The sequence below is a fragment of the Marmota marmota genome, unplaced genomic scaffold, assembly GCF_001458135.2.
Source record: "Marmota marmota marmota unplaced genomic scaffold, marMar, whole genome shotgun sequence".
Classification (NCBI taxonomy): domain Eukaryota; kingdom Metazoa; phylum Chordata; class Mammalia; order Rodentia; family Sciuridae; genus Marmota; species Marmota marmota.
The window spans coordinates 6,942,905-6,957,539 of NW_026000079.1; the positions used below are offsets into that span (position 1 = coordinate 6,942,905).

The following is a 14,635-nucleotide window of genomic DNA, read 5'->3' on the forward strand; positions in this document are numbered from 1 at the left end:
TTTCACAAAATGCTTTTTTTTATTGTGGTCATACATGGTTTCTCAGTGCCACAGAAAGTTCCAGGGTAGGGACAAACAATTTTTGGATGTCTCTCTAAAGAAACATGGTAAGTTCTCAGAACTGAGTTGTGCAGGCATGTGGTTAATAGAAAGAAACAAAGGGTCAAGGGAAGAGAGGAAATCGAGGAAGGTGGCATGTACATACATGATTACTTTTAAACCCCCTGGGATCTGATAACTCTTTTCCCAAGTAAGATCCCAACAAAATCCACCATAAACTGAAGTGATTGTACTATCAAATACACAAGGAATACATTTACTCGATAAAGAAACCACAAGAAAAGTAGGTTGGGAAGGGTTCGGACTTATTCTCAGCGAGCGCATCTCTGGGAGTCTTGGTGTCTGTGCTAGCAGTTCAGGAACCACAGGTACCAGGAGATGAATTCTAACAAGAGCACAAGACCCTCTCCCAGCCCTCGGGTCAGTGGGAGGCTGTGGGGGGCCAGGGGGAAGCTGTGCCGTTCTCCACGTTCTCCATCATCATCTCATCTCCTGCTTGCTGGCCTGGAAAGGACTTGAGAGCTCTCCTTGCTCCGGCTGTGCAGTCCAGAAGCCAGAATTTCCTCTAGGAAGCTGACAAGAAGACTTGAGGTTACTTAAAGGAAAAGCAAAGGTATCATCAAAAATAGAATACCTTGCTCATGACACTGAACTACATAGACAGATATGAATAGGATGCAAAAGCATTGGTCTGATAGTTGGTGTAAAATACAAGTTATCAGTTGAGCCTTAACACATCCAAACCAGAAGGAAAGTCCCTTTGTGTTCTTCCCCAGGGTCCTCACTGTGTTTTCTAGATTAAATTTGTAACGTCTGTTAAGATTAATATTATGCTGAGTGAGGTGGCACATGCCTGTGATCCCAGTGACTCAGGAAACTGAGGCAGGAGGATTCTAAGTTCAAGGCCAGCCTTGGCAACTTGATGAGACCCTGTCTCAAAATGAATAAAAAGGACTGGGGATGTGGCTCAGTGGTAAAGCATCCCTGGGTTCAGTTGCTAGTACTGAGAGAGAGAGAGAGAGAGAGAGAGAGAGAGAGATTTTAAGTTTGAAATTTCTAGATAGGAACCCAGAATTTTAAAGGGCAAGGCTCCTATATTAACTCAGGACCATGTTACATCAGCATCTTCTACCTATACTCTTGAAATTGTCTCAGAACTTTTATTGTGCCTGAGTTTCTTCCTTATTTTATCTACTCTCCAAAGACACACCAGAGTAACTTTTCTAAAATACAGATTATATCATATTACATACTCTCACCTCTTCTTTAAAACCTTTTACTTACAGAAAAATGTATATAAAGTTTCAAGCCCTTCATACTGTAGCCTGATAATAACTAGTATTTACATTTACTGTGGCCTGATAATACATTGTATTTATTTTGTTCAGAGAACTGTTTTATACATGTATGTGTGAATATATATACAAGAAGCCCTATGAAATAGCTGCTCCTATTATCTTTATTTGAAAAAATGAAAAAAGTTATAGAGAGGTAAAGTGACTTGCCAGTGTCACAACAGCTAGTGAGTGGCTTAGCTGGGATTCAAACCCATGGACTGGAGACCATGCCCTTCAGCATGATCTGAATTTTAAGGCTGCCCCTCACTTGTCTAGGTCAGTGTCCCGCAGGGTAGTCCCTGCCATCCACGCCCAACAGCACTCACTCTTCCCTAAACGTGTCACAAACATTCATACCTCCATACTTTTGCTCTTACTGTGCTCTGTGTCTGAGATGTAAGTTTGCCCCTTCTCTCTCTGCCGAAATCCTTTTTATCTTTAAGGCTAAGAATCAAAAATCACTTTTCCTGCAAAGCCTTCACAAACCCCCCATGCTGAACTGTCACTTGTACCACTATTATCCCTTAGTCCTAGGGCTATTTTAGTACTGTATTATTAACATGGCACTGTCTATATTCTTGTTGCCAAAATAGATCATGAACTCCTCAGGGTGGGAATACCGTTTACTCAGCTTGTTTCTCCAGGGCTTAGCAAAGGTACCCAGTAAAGGTATGCTGAAGAAATGAATTAATTAAACTAGCAACCCATTGGCAAGAGAACCTTTTCTATAACACAGGGGTTATTTGGAATGGTATTTATAAGTATGCTCAGGACTTTCTCAGAAGGAGACAGATCTACAGAAGACAAAGGGTTGAAAGAATGACCAGGTACTTTATTATTATTGTTTCATAGTTTCAGACCTGGAAGATTCTGGGTTTGAAGGATTTAAATTCCAAACTCCTTTGCAAAAGAAAAAAAAAATAGTTAAGTAGAGGGAAAGGAGTATGTTGAGTTTATTTACTCTCCTGAAACACAGGCCTCTCTGGGTGGCCTGGTCTGTTGGCCAGCTGGACTGGAACACTTGGAGGTCAGAAGACTTAGGAAACGAGGTGGTGCTGCTTTTCTGAAAGTGAACATCACAGGTCTTTGATGAGTGACTCCTAGTAAGAATGAAACAAGTGAGAAGCCCTATAGGAACTTATCAGGTGATCTGTGTTTCATTTCAACACAAAGGAAAAAATAACTTTGCTAAAATTATACTTGAAAGATCCTCCTCTGTATATCAACAAGACCCTACATTGCTGACTGCAAAAAGGAAACACTATATTTTCCAAACCTTATTTTGCTTCTTATGGCCATTGTGACTTAAAAAAAAAAAAAAATCTATTTGGGGACTTCGGTGAGTCATTGCACAGAATGCTTAAAAGATTATGGGCAGTGAACATACTGGTAGCTAGCTGTATCCTAAATTTAGTCTATGTTTAAAAACAAAACAAAAAGAATAATTTTTCTTTCTAGATTTGTTTTAAATCAATCTCACTTAAAATGCAAACTCAAAAATCCCCATCTCCTGTGGTGCTATAATCCAATTCAATTCAGTTTAATTCAATTTAATGAATGTTTACTGAGCGTCCACTGTGAACCAGGCACTGAACTAGGAGTATGAATGAACACCTGTTACGATTCTTATCTTCAGGGGCTCTCAGTCAGAGACGGGTCCCAATCACAGCTCACCACGAGACATGGTGTCAACAGGGGTAACACCAGAGACTCACTAAGTCATCGGTGAGTTGACACTGCTGCTCTTCTTGGTTTGTACCGCGATCAAGGGTGCGTTCCCCACTCTATAGATAGAGGAAGGTGGGTGGGAAAAACAGAATCCTCCACCCAGATTTTAAAAAGTCCTGAGTCACACATCAATAAACAAGGGTGTTCACTGTCTAAGTCTCTGGTAAAGATCTAGGGACCAACACTTACAGAATTAAAAATTTTAATGACAAATGTAATTAAGCTCATCACTATATCCCTAAACTAGCTACATAACATCACAAAATGACATATGTGTATGGTGTACATTTAAAGTATGTGCTCCTCCTTGCCCACCGTAACCTACAGACAGAAATCAGAAGTGCCGGGGCGGGAGCCATGGGGAAGGTGGGTCAGTGTGAACTGAGCTACAGGCAGATAGGACGAAGAAGTCCCGGGGTGCTACTGTCAAGAGGTGACTATAGGTGACAGTAATGCACTTTGTATTTTAAAAAGCCAGAAGAAAGGATTTTAAATGTTTCTACAATAAAGAAATGAGAAATATTTGAGAAGACAGGTATGTTTATCCTGATTTAATCACTGGAAAATATATGTATTGAAATGTCATATGATACCCCATAAATATGTATTTTGGTTTTTAGGTATCATTGAAAAATAAATTTCAAATAAAAAATTACATATTAGTTTCTTGTAACCAAGACAACAAGGGAACCTAAAATCTGAAGAATGGTATGATGAAAAAAAAAAAAAAAAAAAAAAAGAACTTGTAGGGAACAGGAAAATAGAAAATGACTTTCAAAAACATGAGGAAACCAGCCAGGCAGGGCTGGGGCTCAGTGGCAGAGCGCCTACTGAGCATGGGTGAGGCCCTGGGTTCGATGCCAGCACCACATAAAAATAAACAAAATAAAGGTATTCTGTCTGTCTACATATATATATATTTTTTTTTCTTTTTTTTTTTTAAATGAGAAAACCGGGGCTGGGGTGGTGGCTCAGTGGTAGAGAGTGCTTAGCATGTGTGAGGCCCTGGGTTTGATTCTCAGCACCACTTATAAATAGATGAAATACAGGTCCATTGACAACTAAAAAATATTTTTTAAAAAATGAGAAAACCCCAAGATATTAGTTTTTTTTTTTTTTTTTGGTACCAGGCTTGGGGGCACTTGACCACTAAGCCACATCCACAGCTCTTTTTAGAGACAGGGTCTCACTGAGTTGCTTAGCACCTCACTGTTGCTGAGGCTGGTTCTGAACTCACAATCCTCCTGCCTCAGCCTCCTGAGCTGCTGGGGTGACAGGTGTGCACCACTGCGCCTGGCTAAGATCTTAGCTTTAAGCAGAAGTAAGCTTCTAATTAAGCCACACACTTGGCTGGAGGTATTTGAGCATGGGAGTTGGTGAGGGAGACTAATAGGATGGAATTTTTAATATCTTAAAACAATGAGAGTTCCTCTTGCCTTTCCTCCCAGTTTTCAGAGACACTATTAGGTTTTCATGTATCTTTACTCTTACACACAATATCCCTTCTGCCTCACGCTTTGTCTAGTGGAACTATGCCTCTTTAAAACACACCTCTCACATGATCTCTCCTAGGAAGCTGTCCTTGCCTGTCCTGCCTTCCCCCTAAACAGTCAGTCACCTGCTTGTTTCTCTGTATCTTACACGGTGTGTAATTTGTCTACATGTCTACTTTTCATGTAAGCCTGTGAATTTTTGAGGGCACAAGTGATACAGAAATACTGTAAAAGTTTTAAGTAGCACACATAAAATCTCACGTCTTCCTTGACTCTTCTCCCCATTACTCTTTTCAAAGATAACAACAGATTTGATCAACAAATATTTTATTGAGCACATACTATGTGCCAAAAGCACTGTGCTAGAAACAAGAAAGAACATAAAAAAACCAACTCTGGACTCATGGAATTTATATTCCAATGGGGGAGTAAGAAAGATAAAAGTAATTAATGGGTAAAAAAAATAGATATATAACACAGAACAGGAAGAAGGTAGAAAGTACGCCACTTCAGACAAAGAAAATGAGGCACAGAAAAGTCAAGGTCTTTTATCTTACAGTACTAGACATTCCAGTTTCAGAGTTTGTTCTCCTGATGCAATGCTCGATGAAGAACATGTTATGGAGAAAAATAAAGCCCGTTGAAAGAAGAACTGGAGACACTGTCAGTGGTGTGAGGTTTTAAATTCAGTGCTCCTGGAGGGCCTCACTGGTAAACGGACATTTAATCAAGACCTGCATGAGGTGGTAGAGCATTTACCTGGGGGAAGAGCATGTGCAAAGGAGCAGAAAGGAGGCTGGTGTGGCTGGTGTGAATAGGTGTGAGGTAGCAAGGATGAGATCAGACAGACCAGAGGAGGGGATGGAGGGGAGTGTGAAGAGGAGATCGCGGAAGACCTGCCGATGGTGGTAAGGATTTTCGATTTTTGGGTAAAACGAGGGATATCTGGAGGGTTTTTTCACAAAGTGACGTATCCCAGATCACATATTTTCACATGACCACTCTACTCCTCTATTGAGAAGAGGTCTGGGGGGACAAGGGTGAGGCAGTATGATAGCCAGAGGACATGAGGTTCTGGACTGATTTTGAAGGTAAGGCTCACAGGGTTCACCGACGAATCAGGACACAGATGTGAGAGAAACAGGAGGGTCAAGAAAACGCCAAGGTCTTTCACCTTAAGTAACTTAAAGAGTGGAAATGCTGCGGTGGGAAGTCTGAGGGGGATCAGGTTGAGGCAGGAAGAAGGTGTATGTGTGTTTTCATCAGCCCTGGGAAGGGAACCCAGAACCTACACATGCCAGACACACACTCTAACCCTTGGCTTATATCCCAAGCCCCAGAGGTTTGTTTCTGATCTCATTAAATATGGATGCTTATAGACATTCAAGTAGAAATGGCAGTAGGGGGGGAGGATGGGCACAGAAGTCTGGAGTTGGGGGAAGAAGTTCAGACTAGAAACAGGGTTTCAATGGAGGTGTCGTATTTCACTTTCAGGGGGATAGCTGGCAATTTCTGGCCACATTTTTCATTGTAATAATTGGCATCTAGTGCGTAGAGGCCAGGGATATTGTTGAAAATTCTACAATGCAAAGGACATTTCCCTACAACAAAAATTATCTGGTTCAAATTATTAGAGTGTTAAGGTTAAGAAACTTTGGACTAAAAATATAAATTTGGGAGTCAGAAGTGGATAGAGAGACTTTAAAATCAGGAGACCAGATAAGACTGTCAAGGCAGCAGGTGTGGAGGTAAGAGATGGTCTAAGGCCTGCGTCCCAGAAATCCCCCAAGGAGGGAGAACCAGCACAAGACAGAGGAGTGGCCACTGAAGTAGGAAGGGCAGAACAGCGCATTTCCTGGAAGCGAGTGAAGAAGAATGTTTCAGGGGCCGAGTGTGAGGCTCAGTGGTAAGCACTGGCCCAGCATGTGTGAGGCCCTGGGTTCCATCCCCAGAACCGTGGGGGAGGGAAAAAGTAAAAAGAACTGACTAAATGTGTCAAATGCTACCCATAGGACAAGACAATGAGGAGTGAATTCACTCTGGGTTTAGCCATATGGAGGTTCCTGGGGACCATGACAAGGGCAATCTGGGGAATGAGTGGAGTGGTTTAGGAGAGCGTGGGTTGAAGAGACTAGATGAGGGGAGGAATTAAGAGAGGAGTGCCAACATCTTGGAGTATCTTGCTGTAAAAGCCTCAGAGGGGCTGGGGCACAGCTCATGTGCAGAGCATGTGCTGACCATGCAATAAGCCCCGGGCTCAATTCCCTGCCCCAGGGTTAGGGCGAGGGAGGAGGTGAGGGAGGGGGTAAGGGAGGAGGGTAATGGAGGAGGTGAGGGAGGAGGTGAGGGAGGAGGGTGAGGGAGGAGGAGGTGAGGGAGGAGGGTGAGGGAGGAGGCGAGGGAGAGGACACCCAAGAAAGCCCTGAGAGAAAAAGGAGGCTAAAGAGAGGGTTTTAAGGAAACAGCAGTGTGTTTCTATGCTTCTTGAATGACCCGATAGGGTGGTGGGGGAAGTGATTTGGAAAGAAAGGGGGGCAAGTGTGGAGTGTGCTCTGGAGGAGGTGGGCAGGAGGGATCTCGTGCCCACATTTTAGAAGGGCTGGCTTTAGCCAAGAGCACCCATCCAGCGTGACAGGTGGAAGGTGGCTAGAAGCCGTGGTGGTGGGAGCTCTGATGTTCTCCTCTATTTTTAAAATTTTTTCTTGTGGTGCTGGGGATGAACCCAGGTCCTTGGCATGCAGGGCGAGCCCCCTACCAGCTGCGCCCCTTGTGATGCTCTTTCCTCATGGTTTCTCTTACAACTGGTGTACACCCTCAGCGTTACCGTCTTCATATAAGTAAGTACTGAACGGTTTGCTGAATGAATACATGAATAGATACAAGTTTTAAATGCGTCAAGGCCTCCCAGTACAGATGTCGCCTACTATGCAAACTTTTTTTGAATACCCAATAGCAGTTGTATCGGGAGCAAAAGAGGAGGCTGGCACTCGGCATCTAGGTCTGCACACCAGGAGTCTTACACAAGGATCATCCTGCTCCTCTCTGGACATATGCTCCACCATAAAGAACTTCTGCTTTGCTTTTCTCCTCCTCCTCCTCCTCCTCCTCCTCCTCCTCCTGCTCTTAGTCATGTTTTCTCAGCCCTGACTGCTCAGGGGCCCTGCGGAGATCCTGCTCACTCTTTATGTGAAGCACTTCCAGAGTACTCAGTTAGAATTAGTTATTTCTAGGTGGGACACACTTTATTTATATTCATTGACACTTCTCAAATTTTTATCAGACCTAAGAACCCCTAATAGCAGAATTTTTTGGTCTTAGAAAAAAAATTTTTGGTCTTGGAGGGGGAGACTGGATTGGCAGACCAGTTTACACCTTTCTTTGAGTTTGACTAGTGTTTTAAAAATGTATGATTTTACTATTTTTCATAAATTGACCTTTTAAATTTTGACATAAACATATTTTAAGGCACTTTCAGTTAAATTATTTAATTATCCCCCACATATCCCTCTAAAATGTAAGAAAATGGACACTCCAAAAGATGTGTCATGTTTATTTTGTGCCTTTGTGTGTCCCTAGGACTGATAACATTCTAATTTGAGAAAAATAGATTTGTTTGATTCCCCCCACTGGCTCATGAAAGATAGGCACATCCTATTTATTTTTGTATTTTAGTTTCATCCTTGAATAGTAGCTTATAGCCACTCCATAAATAGTCTCCCCACTGCTCTCAAGTAATAATAATATTCTGTCAATACTCGTTGTTCATATTTCTTCTGTTCCTGAGAGAAGCAACAGAGATAGTAAAAAAACAAAATAAAAAACGAAGAAGTTGACTGTGGTATATCCACACAATAAAATCTTACACAACACTGAAAAATGAATGAACAAGGTTACATGCAATAATACTGACAACTCTTAGAAACAATATTTACTGAAAAAAGTATAATATCATTTTTATAAAGCTCAAAAACATAAACATGTTATTTAGAAATACATAGATAAGTGACAAAAATACAACCTTTCCCCACCAAAGCAAGGGAATTAAACACAAAATTTAGGAGAGTGCTTTCTTGTTGTGGGAAGATGAGAGATGTAACTGAAGAGGAACACATGGGTAGATCTATGTTACTGCCAATTTTCTAGTTTTCTCTTGAGTTAAGTGAACAAACAGTTCAAGGACGTTCATTATATAATTATGCCTTCTAACTCACGTGTTATATATCTTGTTTTACAATTATCAAATGTTATATTAAAATACAATAAAAACCACAAAACCTGAGTGCTGAGCAAGATTCTTTCCTTTGGTACTAGGGATTGAACCCAGAAATGCTTTACCACTGAGCCACATCCACACACATCCTCAACATTGTTTATTTTTTATTTTGAGACAGAGTCTCACTAAGTTGTTTAGGACATTGCTAAATTGCTGAGGCTGGCCTTAAACTTGTGATCCTCCTACCTCAGCTTCTCAAATTGCTGGGATTACGGCGTGTGCCAAATGTGCCCAGCCAGAGTGAGATTCTCTTTTTTTCTTTTTTTGATTTAAAAAAAAATTTTAATTTGTGAGATTCTCTTTTTTTTTTAAAAAAAAATATATATATACATATATTTAATTGTAGAATGGACACAATGCCTTTATTTAATTTATTTATCCTTTTATGTGGTGCTGAGGATGGAACCCAGGGCCTAACAGGTGCTAAGCAAACGCTCTGCCACTGAGCCACAACTCCAGCCTCAGAGTGAGGTTCTTTACTCTAGATTTCCTCAGATTCTTTAACATGCAAATGTGATTTGCAATTTTTCCAAGAAAGGGAAATAGCATTTTCTGAACTCGGTTGACTACAAAATCTTTTTTAAAATATGGAAAAACTTTATCTCTCCAAATTTTCTATAGAGTGGACCTTGGGAAACAATTAAGGTATAAAATATTTCCTTGATTATAACCAGTTCCACTGAGGTTACTTCACCTGAGATACTTTCTTCCAAAAGATGTAATTGCCTATTAAAAAATATAGCTACTCCTTCCCAAGTCCCACCTTTTTACAGGACACCTGACTTATGAAAAACAAACTAAGTAAAATAAAACAAAGGAAAAATGGAGTCCTTGACCCTATTTTTAGTTCCACAGGACAAAAGAGAACACAATGGAATTCTACACGCATCCAGCATTGTGCATGTTTTATTCCTTAGAATACCATGTGAAGAGAAAGGAAGGAATTGCCCTCAGATCCCACGGGGTAAGAGACAGATTCTTTGGAGACAGAAATGCCTATAATATCAGTCACACAAGTCTGAAAGGAGGTTATCATCTGAGAAAGAAAAGAGCTATAGATGTGCTTTCCCACCACTGGGGACATTCAAGACCACATCGATTTGTCAGAGCAACCACAACTGCAGCAGAAGAATCATGCCTACTATTAAAAAAATAGGAAACAAAGCCCCAAATAACCCAGCTGTAGCAGCCGTGGAGGCTGAAGACTCTTTGTAAGTCTTTAATTATAGAGGTACTGATGCTGGGGGCTTCCAAGTGGAAATTTTAAGTGAGCACAAATGGAAATGGAACCACAAGGTTTTTCTCCTCTCAGAACACGAAGGCCATGTGGCCTCTGGACTACCTCCACAGTAAGTTTTATCATTGCCTTGGTATATTTCTACTTGGAATAATAATACAATCCTGCCCCTGAATTATGTTAAAGTAAGGGTTCTTAAAATAAAGTAGCACAGTTTTGGCAGAGGAATGAAGTGACCCACTATACAGAGTTAGCATGTTTGGACTTTTTCTTCCATTTTAACTTTTTATTATTTTACCAAACAAATCCTGGAAGAAATATGCAAACGCTGTATTGAATTTTACACACCACACAAAAAGGCATTTCTTACAAACTTGTGAGAGAGAATGTTTTCCTATAATATTTTCCCACAAGTCACATTCTGGTTGCAAGAAATAGGAACTCATCCAAATTAGCTCAAGCAAAAGAAAAGTGTTTATCGTATGGCATTGGAGGTGGAGCGAGGAGTGATGAGTTGGAAGACTGCTTTGGAACCAGAGAGCATCTACCCCTCTGATTCTTGTTTCATTCCATAAGCTTCACAGTATTAATCTAGTTTATTCTTCTTTGCATCTGGGTTGAAGTAAACTGGTTTTTAGCCAACCTTTTCACATATAAATTGATGATTTAAAAAATTTAAGTTTAAGAATCAGCAGCAGCTAACCTCAGTGCTGGCAAGGCATGATGTGAAAGTATAAATACACTTTTAGGTATTTAGATTATAAAGGTATAGAAGACTTTCCTGGCTGTAAATTTAGTAATTTAGCATCTTAAAAATGCTTACACCTGCTGGGAGCGGTGGCACACACCTGTAATCCCAGTGGCTTGGGAGGCTGAGACAGGAGGATTGAGAATTCAAAGCCAGCCTCAGCAACAGCAAGGTGCTAAGAATCTCTGTGAGACCCTGGTCTCTAAATAAAATATAAAATAGAGCTAGGGATGTGGCTCAGTGGTTGGGTGCCTTTGAGTTCAATCCCTGGTACCAAAATAAATAAATAAATAAATAAATAAAATTGTGATGATAATAATCTTACTTCTTGAATCATGAAGATTAAATGAGATAATATACACAGTGAATTAAGTAGTCTGGCATATAGCATATCTTGAGTGAACAACTGGATATGTCTATAAAGATGTATATAAAGTGATGTTTATTATAGAAAAATTACAAAAATTTAATATCAAACAAATTCTTGTTGTTGTTGTTGTTCTTCAATATATGTCCAGTCTCAAGATAGCTCTTGGAACTTGGTGCACAATAAGTATTTGCTGAATGAACCAAAAACTGAGGACTGACAAATTGTGGCTTAATCCAATAGAATGTGACTCAGTCATTAGAAATGACATAGATGAGTATTTTCATTGAAAACACATGTTCGTATACTTCTTTTTATTTAAAAAGTCTAAAAGTGTATGCATTAGGATGCTGACAACATTCCCTATGATGGGATGGTGGCAATATGGATACTTTTATTATCTTCTTTTTTTTTTTCCCCAGGGCCAAGGACGGAACTCAGAGCCTTGTGCTTGCTGGGCACGCACTCTGCCCACTGAGCTAAATCCCCACCTCCTATTATCTTTTTATTTTATTTTTTAAAAATATATCTTTAGTTGCTGATGGACCTTTATTTATTCATTTACTTATATGCAGTGCTGAGAATCAAGCCCAGTGCCTCACATGCTAGGCAAGCGCTCTACCACTGAGCCACAACCCCAGGCCCCCTATTATCTTTTTTGTTTTTGGCTTAGCTACATTTAATTTTTCTTCCTACAAGGATTATGTATTGATTTTGTAATGAAAAGCTATTTTTAATTTAAAAATGTTATGTACATAAATAAACTGGAATCAGGAAATATACCTAGATTTGAGTCTTCAGTTAAATTCAACTTTAAAAGAAGGATCTTATTAGATCTCATTTATGTTTATTTTCCCATTAGACATTAAGATGTTGCAGGTGTAGAACATGCCTTCATCTTTCTAACCTTGAACAGAACCTGACATGCAATCAGTATTCAATAAACGCCTGTCGGTGCAGGCAGTGCACTCCATTATGACTTCTGCAATGTTTCATACTTTGGTCATAGGAGGAAAAGAAACTCCCAAGAAAATCTTTACAAAGAAGGTAATGGTTTCAACAGTTTCAAACAGGAACTTGAAATGCCAATAAGTGAAGAAGAGAGCTCTCTGGATTCTCTTCTCTTTGAAATGCAAATTCTGTCATAGTATCCTAATTTTTCTGTAAATAATTCAGAGATCAACCAACTTGTGGTTATAGGAGAAGGTCCAAGTTTCTAGTGTTACTGGTTTAGGCAGAAATCTATAAAGTACTCTTGATAACATGAATTGGCCCCTTTCGGGCTTCAAATTTAATCAACTGTTTTCTAAGCTCTTAATTGTGTTCTCTACAAAAAAAAGATTAATATCACCGATTTACTGAAAAGTTAAATCATTATCAAGACTTAGGCATCATTTCAGATAGTCATTAAAATACCAGCTGTTACTAGTTATCAAGTTAATCACTTTTATTCAAAGAATAACATGGTCACTTAAATCTCATTCTTCATCTCTGTGTGTGTGTGTGTGTGTGTTAGTTACTGGGGACTAAACCCAGGGGCATAGGCTCTACCACCACACTAAAACTCCAGCCATTTTTATTTTTTATTTTGAGAGGGTCTTGGCTGTTCAGATAGTTGCCCTCCTGCCTCAACCTCCCAAGTTGCTGGGATTACAGGTGTATTACTTACAAAATAACCACATTTCATGTTCTCAGTAGCTCCATACTGCTAAGAGGCTACACCACTGGACAGCATATGTATAAAGTATAGAGGAACACTAGCACATGGTATGTTCTCAGTACATTTTAGTTCTCATTGTCATCACAACCTGTCTAGATTGCCATAGACCAGTATTCCTCAAAGTGTGTTCCTCAGAATACCAGCTGACATCGGGTTTCTGGAACATGGCATTAAATAACACTGAATCATGCAGTAAGAAAACCATTTCTTTCTTTTTTTGGGGGGCGGGGCAGGTACCAGGGATTTAATTCAGGGGCACTCAACCATTGGGCCACATCCCAGCCCTATTTAGTATTTTATTTAGAGACAGAGTCTCACTGAGTTGCTTACATCTTGCTTTTGCTGAGGCTGGCTTAGAACTCGCCAGGCTTTTGCCTCAGCCTCCTGAGCTGCTGGGATAACAGGCATGTGCCACCGCGCCTGGCAGAAAACCATTTCTTTTAAAAATTGTTTTTCCATCTTTCTGATTGTGTCAAGGAGAAAGTATCAGTTTGGTACTATGGTGCTTTGCTTTTTTACATTTTAATATTTTTATTGAGATATAATTCACAGACAATAAAATTCACTGCCTTTAAGGGGTATCATTTGATGAATTTGACTAACATTCCAGTTACATCACCACTTCCTCAGTTAAGATAAAAGACATTTCTAACCAACAAAATCCAACAACCAACAAAATCCAACAAAAACAAGAGCCTTAATACCCCTCTGAATACATAATGCCAAATGTTCTCCAGAGAAGTTATACCAATTTACATTTCTACTAGCCATATTTGAGATTGCCTCACTGCAGATTTATCATAAGGAAATAATCAGGGATGGTGTCAGGGACTTCTAATATATACAATGTTTTTTGAGAATCATTTATGTGACAATGGTTAAAGACACATCCTCACAGGTGTTGCAGTGCATGCCTGGAATCCCAGTGTCTTGGGAGGCTGAGATAGGAGGATTACAAGTTGGAGGCCAGCCTGGGCAACTAACAATAATAACAACAACAACAACAACAACAACAACAAAAAAAAAAAAAAAAAAGGAAGAGAAAAAAAGAAAGAAGGAAAAAACTTTGGGGGTGTAGCTTAGTGACAGAGCACTCCTGGAGTCAATGCCCAGTCCTGAAAACAAACAAAAACAGTTTTATCTATTTTTTAGAACCAGAAGGAATTATTTACTTGGTGGTGGTAGGGGAATGTCTATAGGCACTATACAACTTTGCCAGTTAAAGGGAAAATAATTGAAGAGAGGATTATTAATCATTTTGCAGATTTATAGCTAATAAGGGCCTAATTGAATCTAATTCAATTTTAATTGAATATAGCGAACCTATAACGTGCAGTCATTATTACTGACCTAAAAGGGAATCTGGGAGTAAGAGGATTGCTGATTTGGGGTCATCTAGCAGGATTTACTTTTCTGTCTGTCCAAAGTCTTAAGAAGGGGCTGGGGTTGTGGCTCAGTGGTGGAGCGCTTGAGTTCAATTCTCAGCACCACAAAAACATAAATAAATAAAGGTAGTATGTCCATCTACAACTTTAAAAAAATGTAAAACAACAACAACAAAAAAAAAACCCCAAAATGTCTTAAGAAGTGCTAAACTGCAGGACAGGTGATTGTTCAGGTGGTACTCAGGACCTGTTGGCTAATACATTCACCTTCCTTCCTTTCCCTTTAA

The 14,635-nt window shown here is 39.8% G+C and overlaps 1 protein-coding gene across 2 annotated transcripts in view; it reads right to left on the reverse strand.

Annotated features, from left to right (window-relative positions):
• Vps45 (vacuolar protein sorting 45 homolog) overlaps positions 1-14,635 on the reverse strand; it is a 52,356-nt gene continuing 37,721 nt past the window's right edge. Inside the window, exon 15 of one of the 2 annotated variants that reach the window (XM_015503027.2) lies at positions 1-633. In XM_015503027.2, the coding sequence (XP_015358513.1) occupies positions 546-633 (88 nt within the window). In that variant the 3' untranslated portion in view covers positions 1-545. Of the gene's footprint in view, positions 656-14,635 lie in introns of both variants that reach the window. The other variant, XM_015503026.2, reaches the window with a different exon arrangement.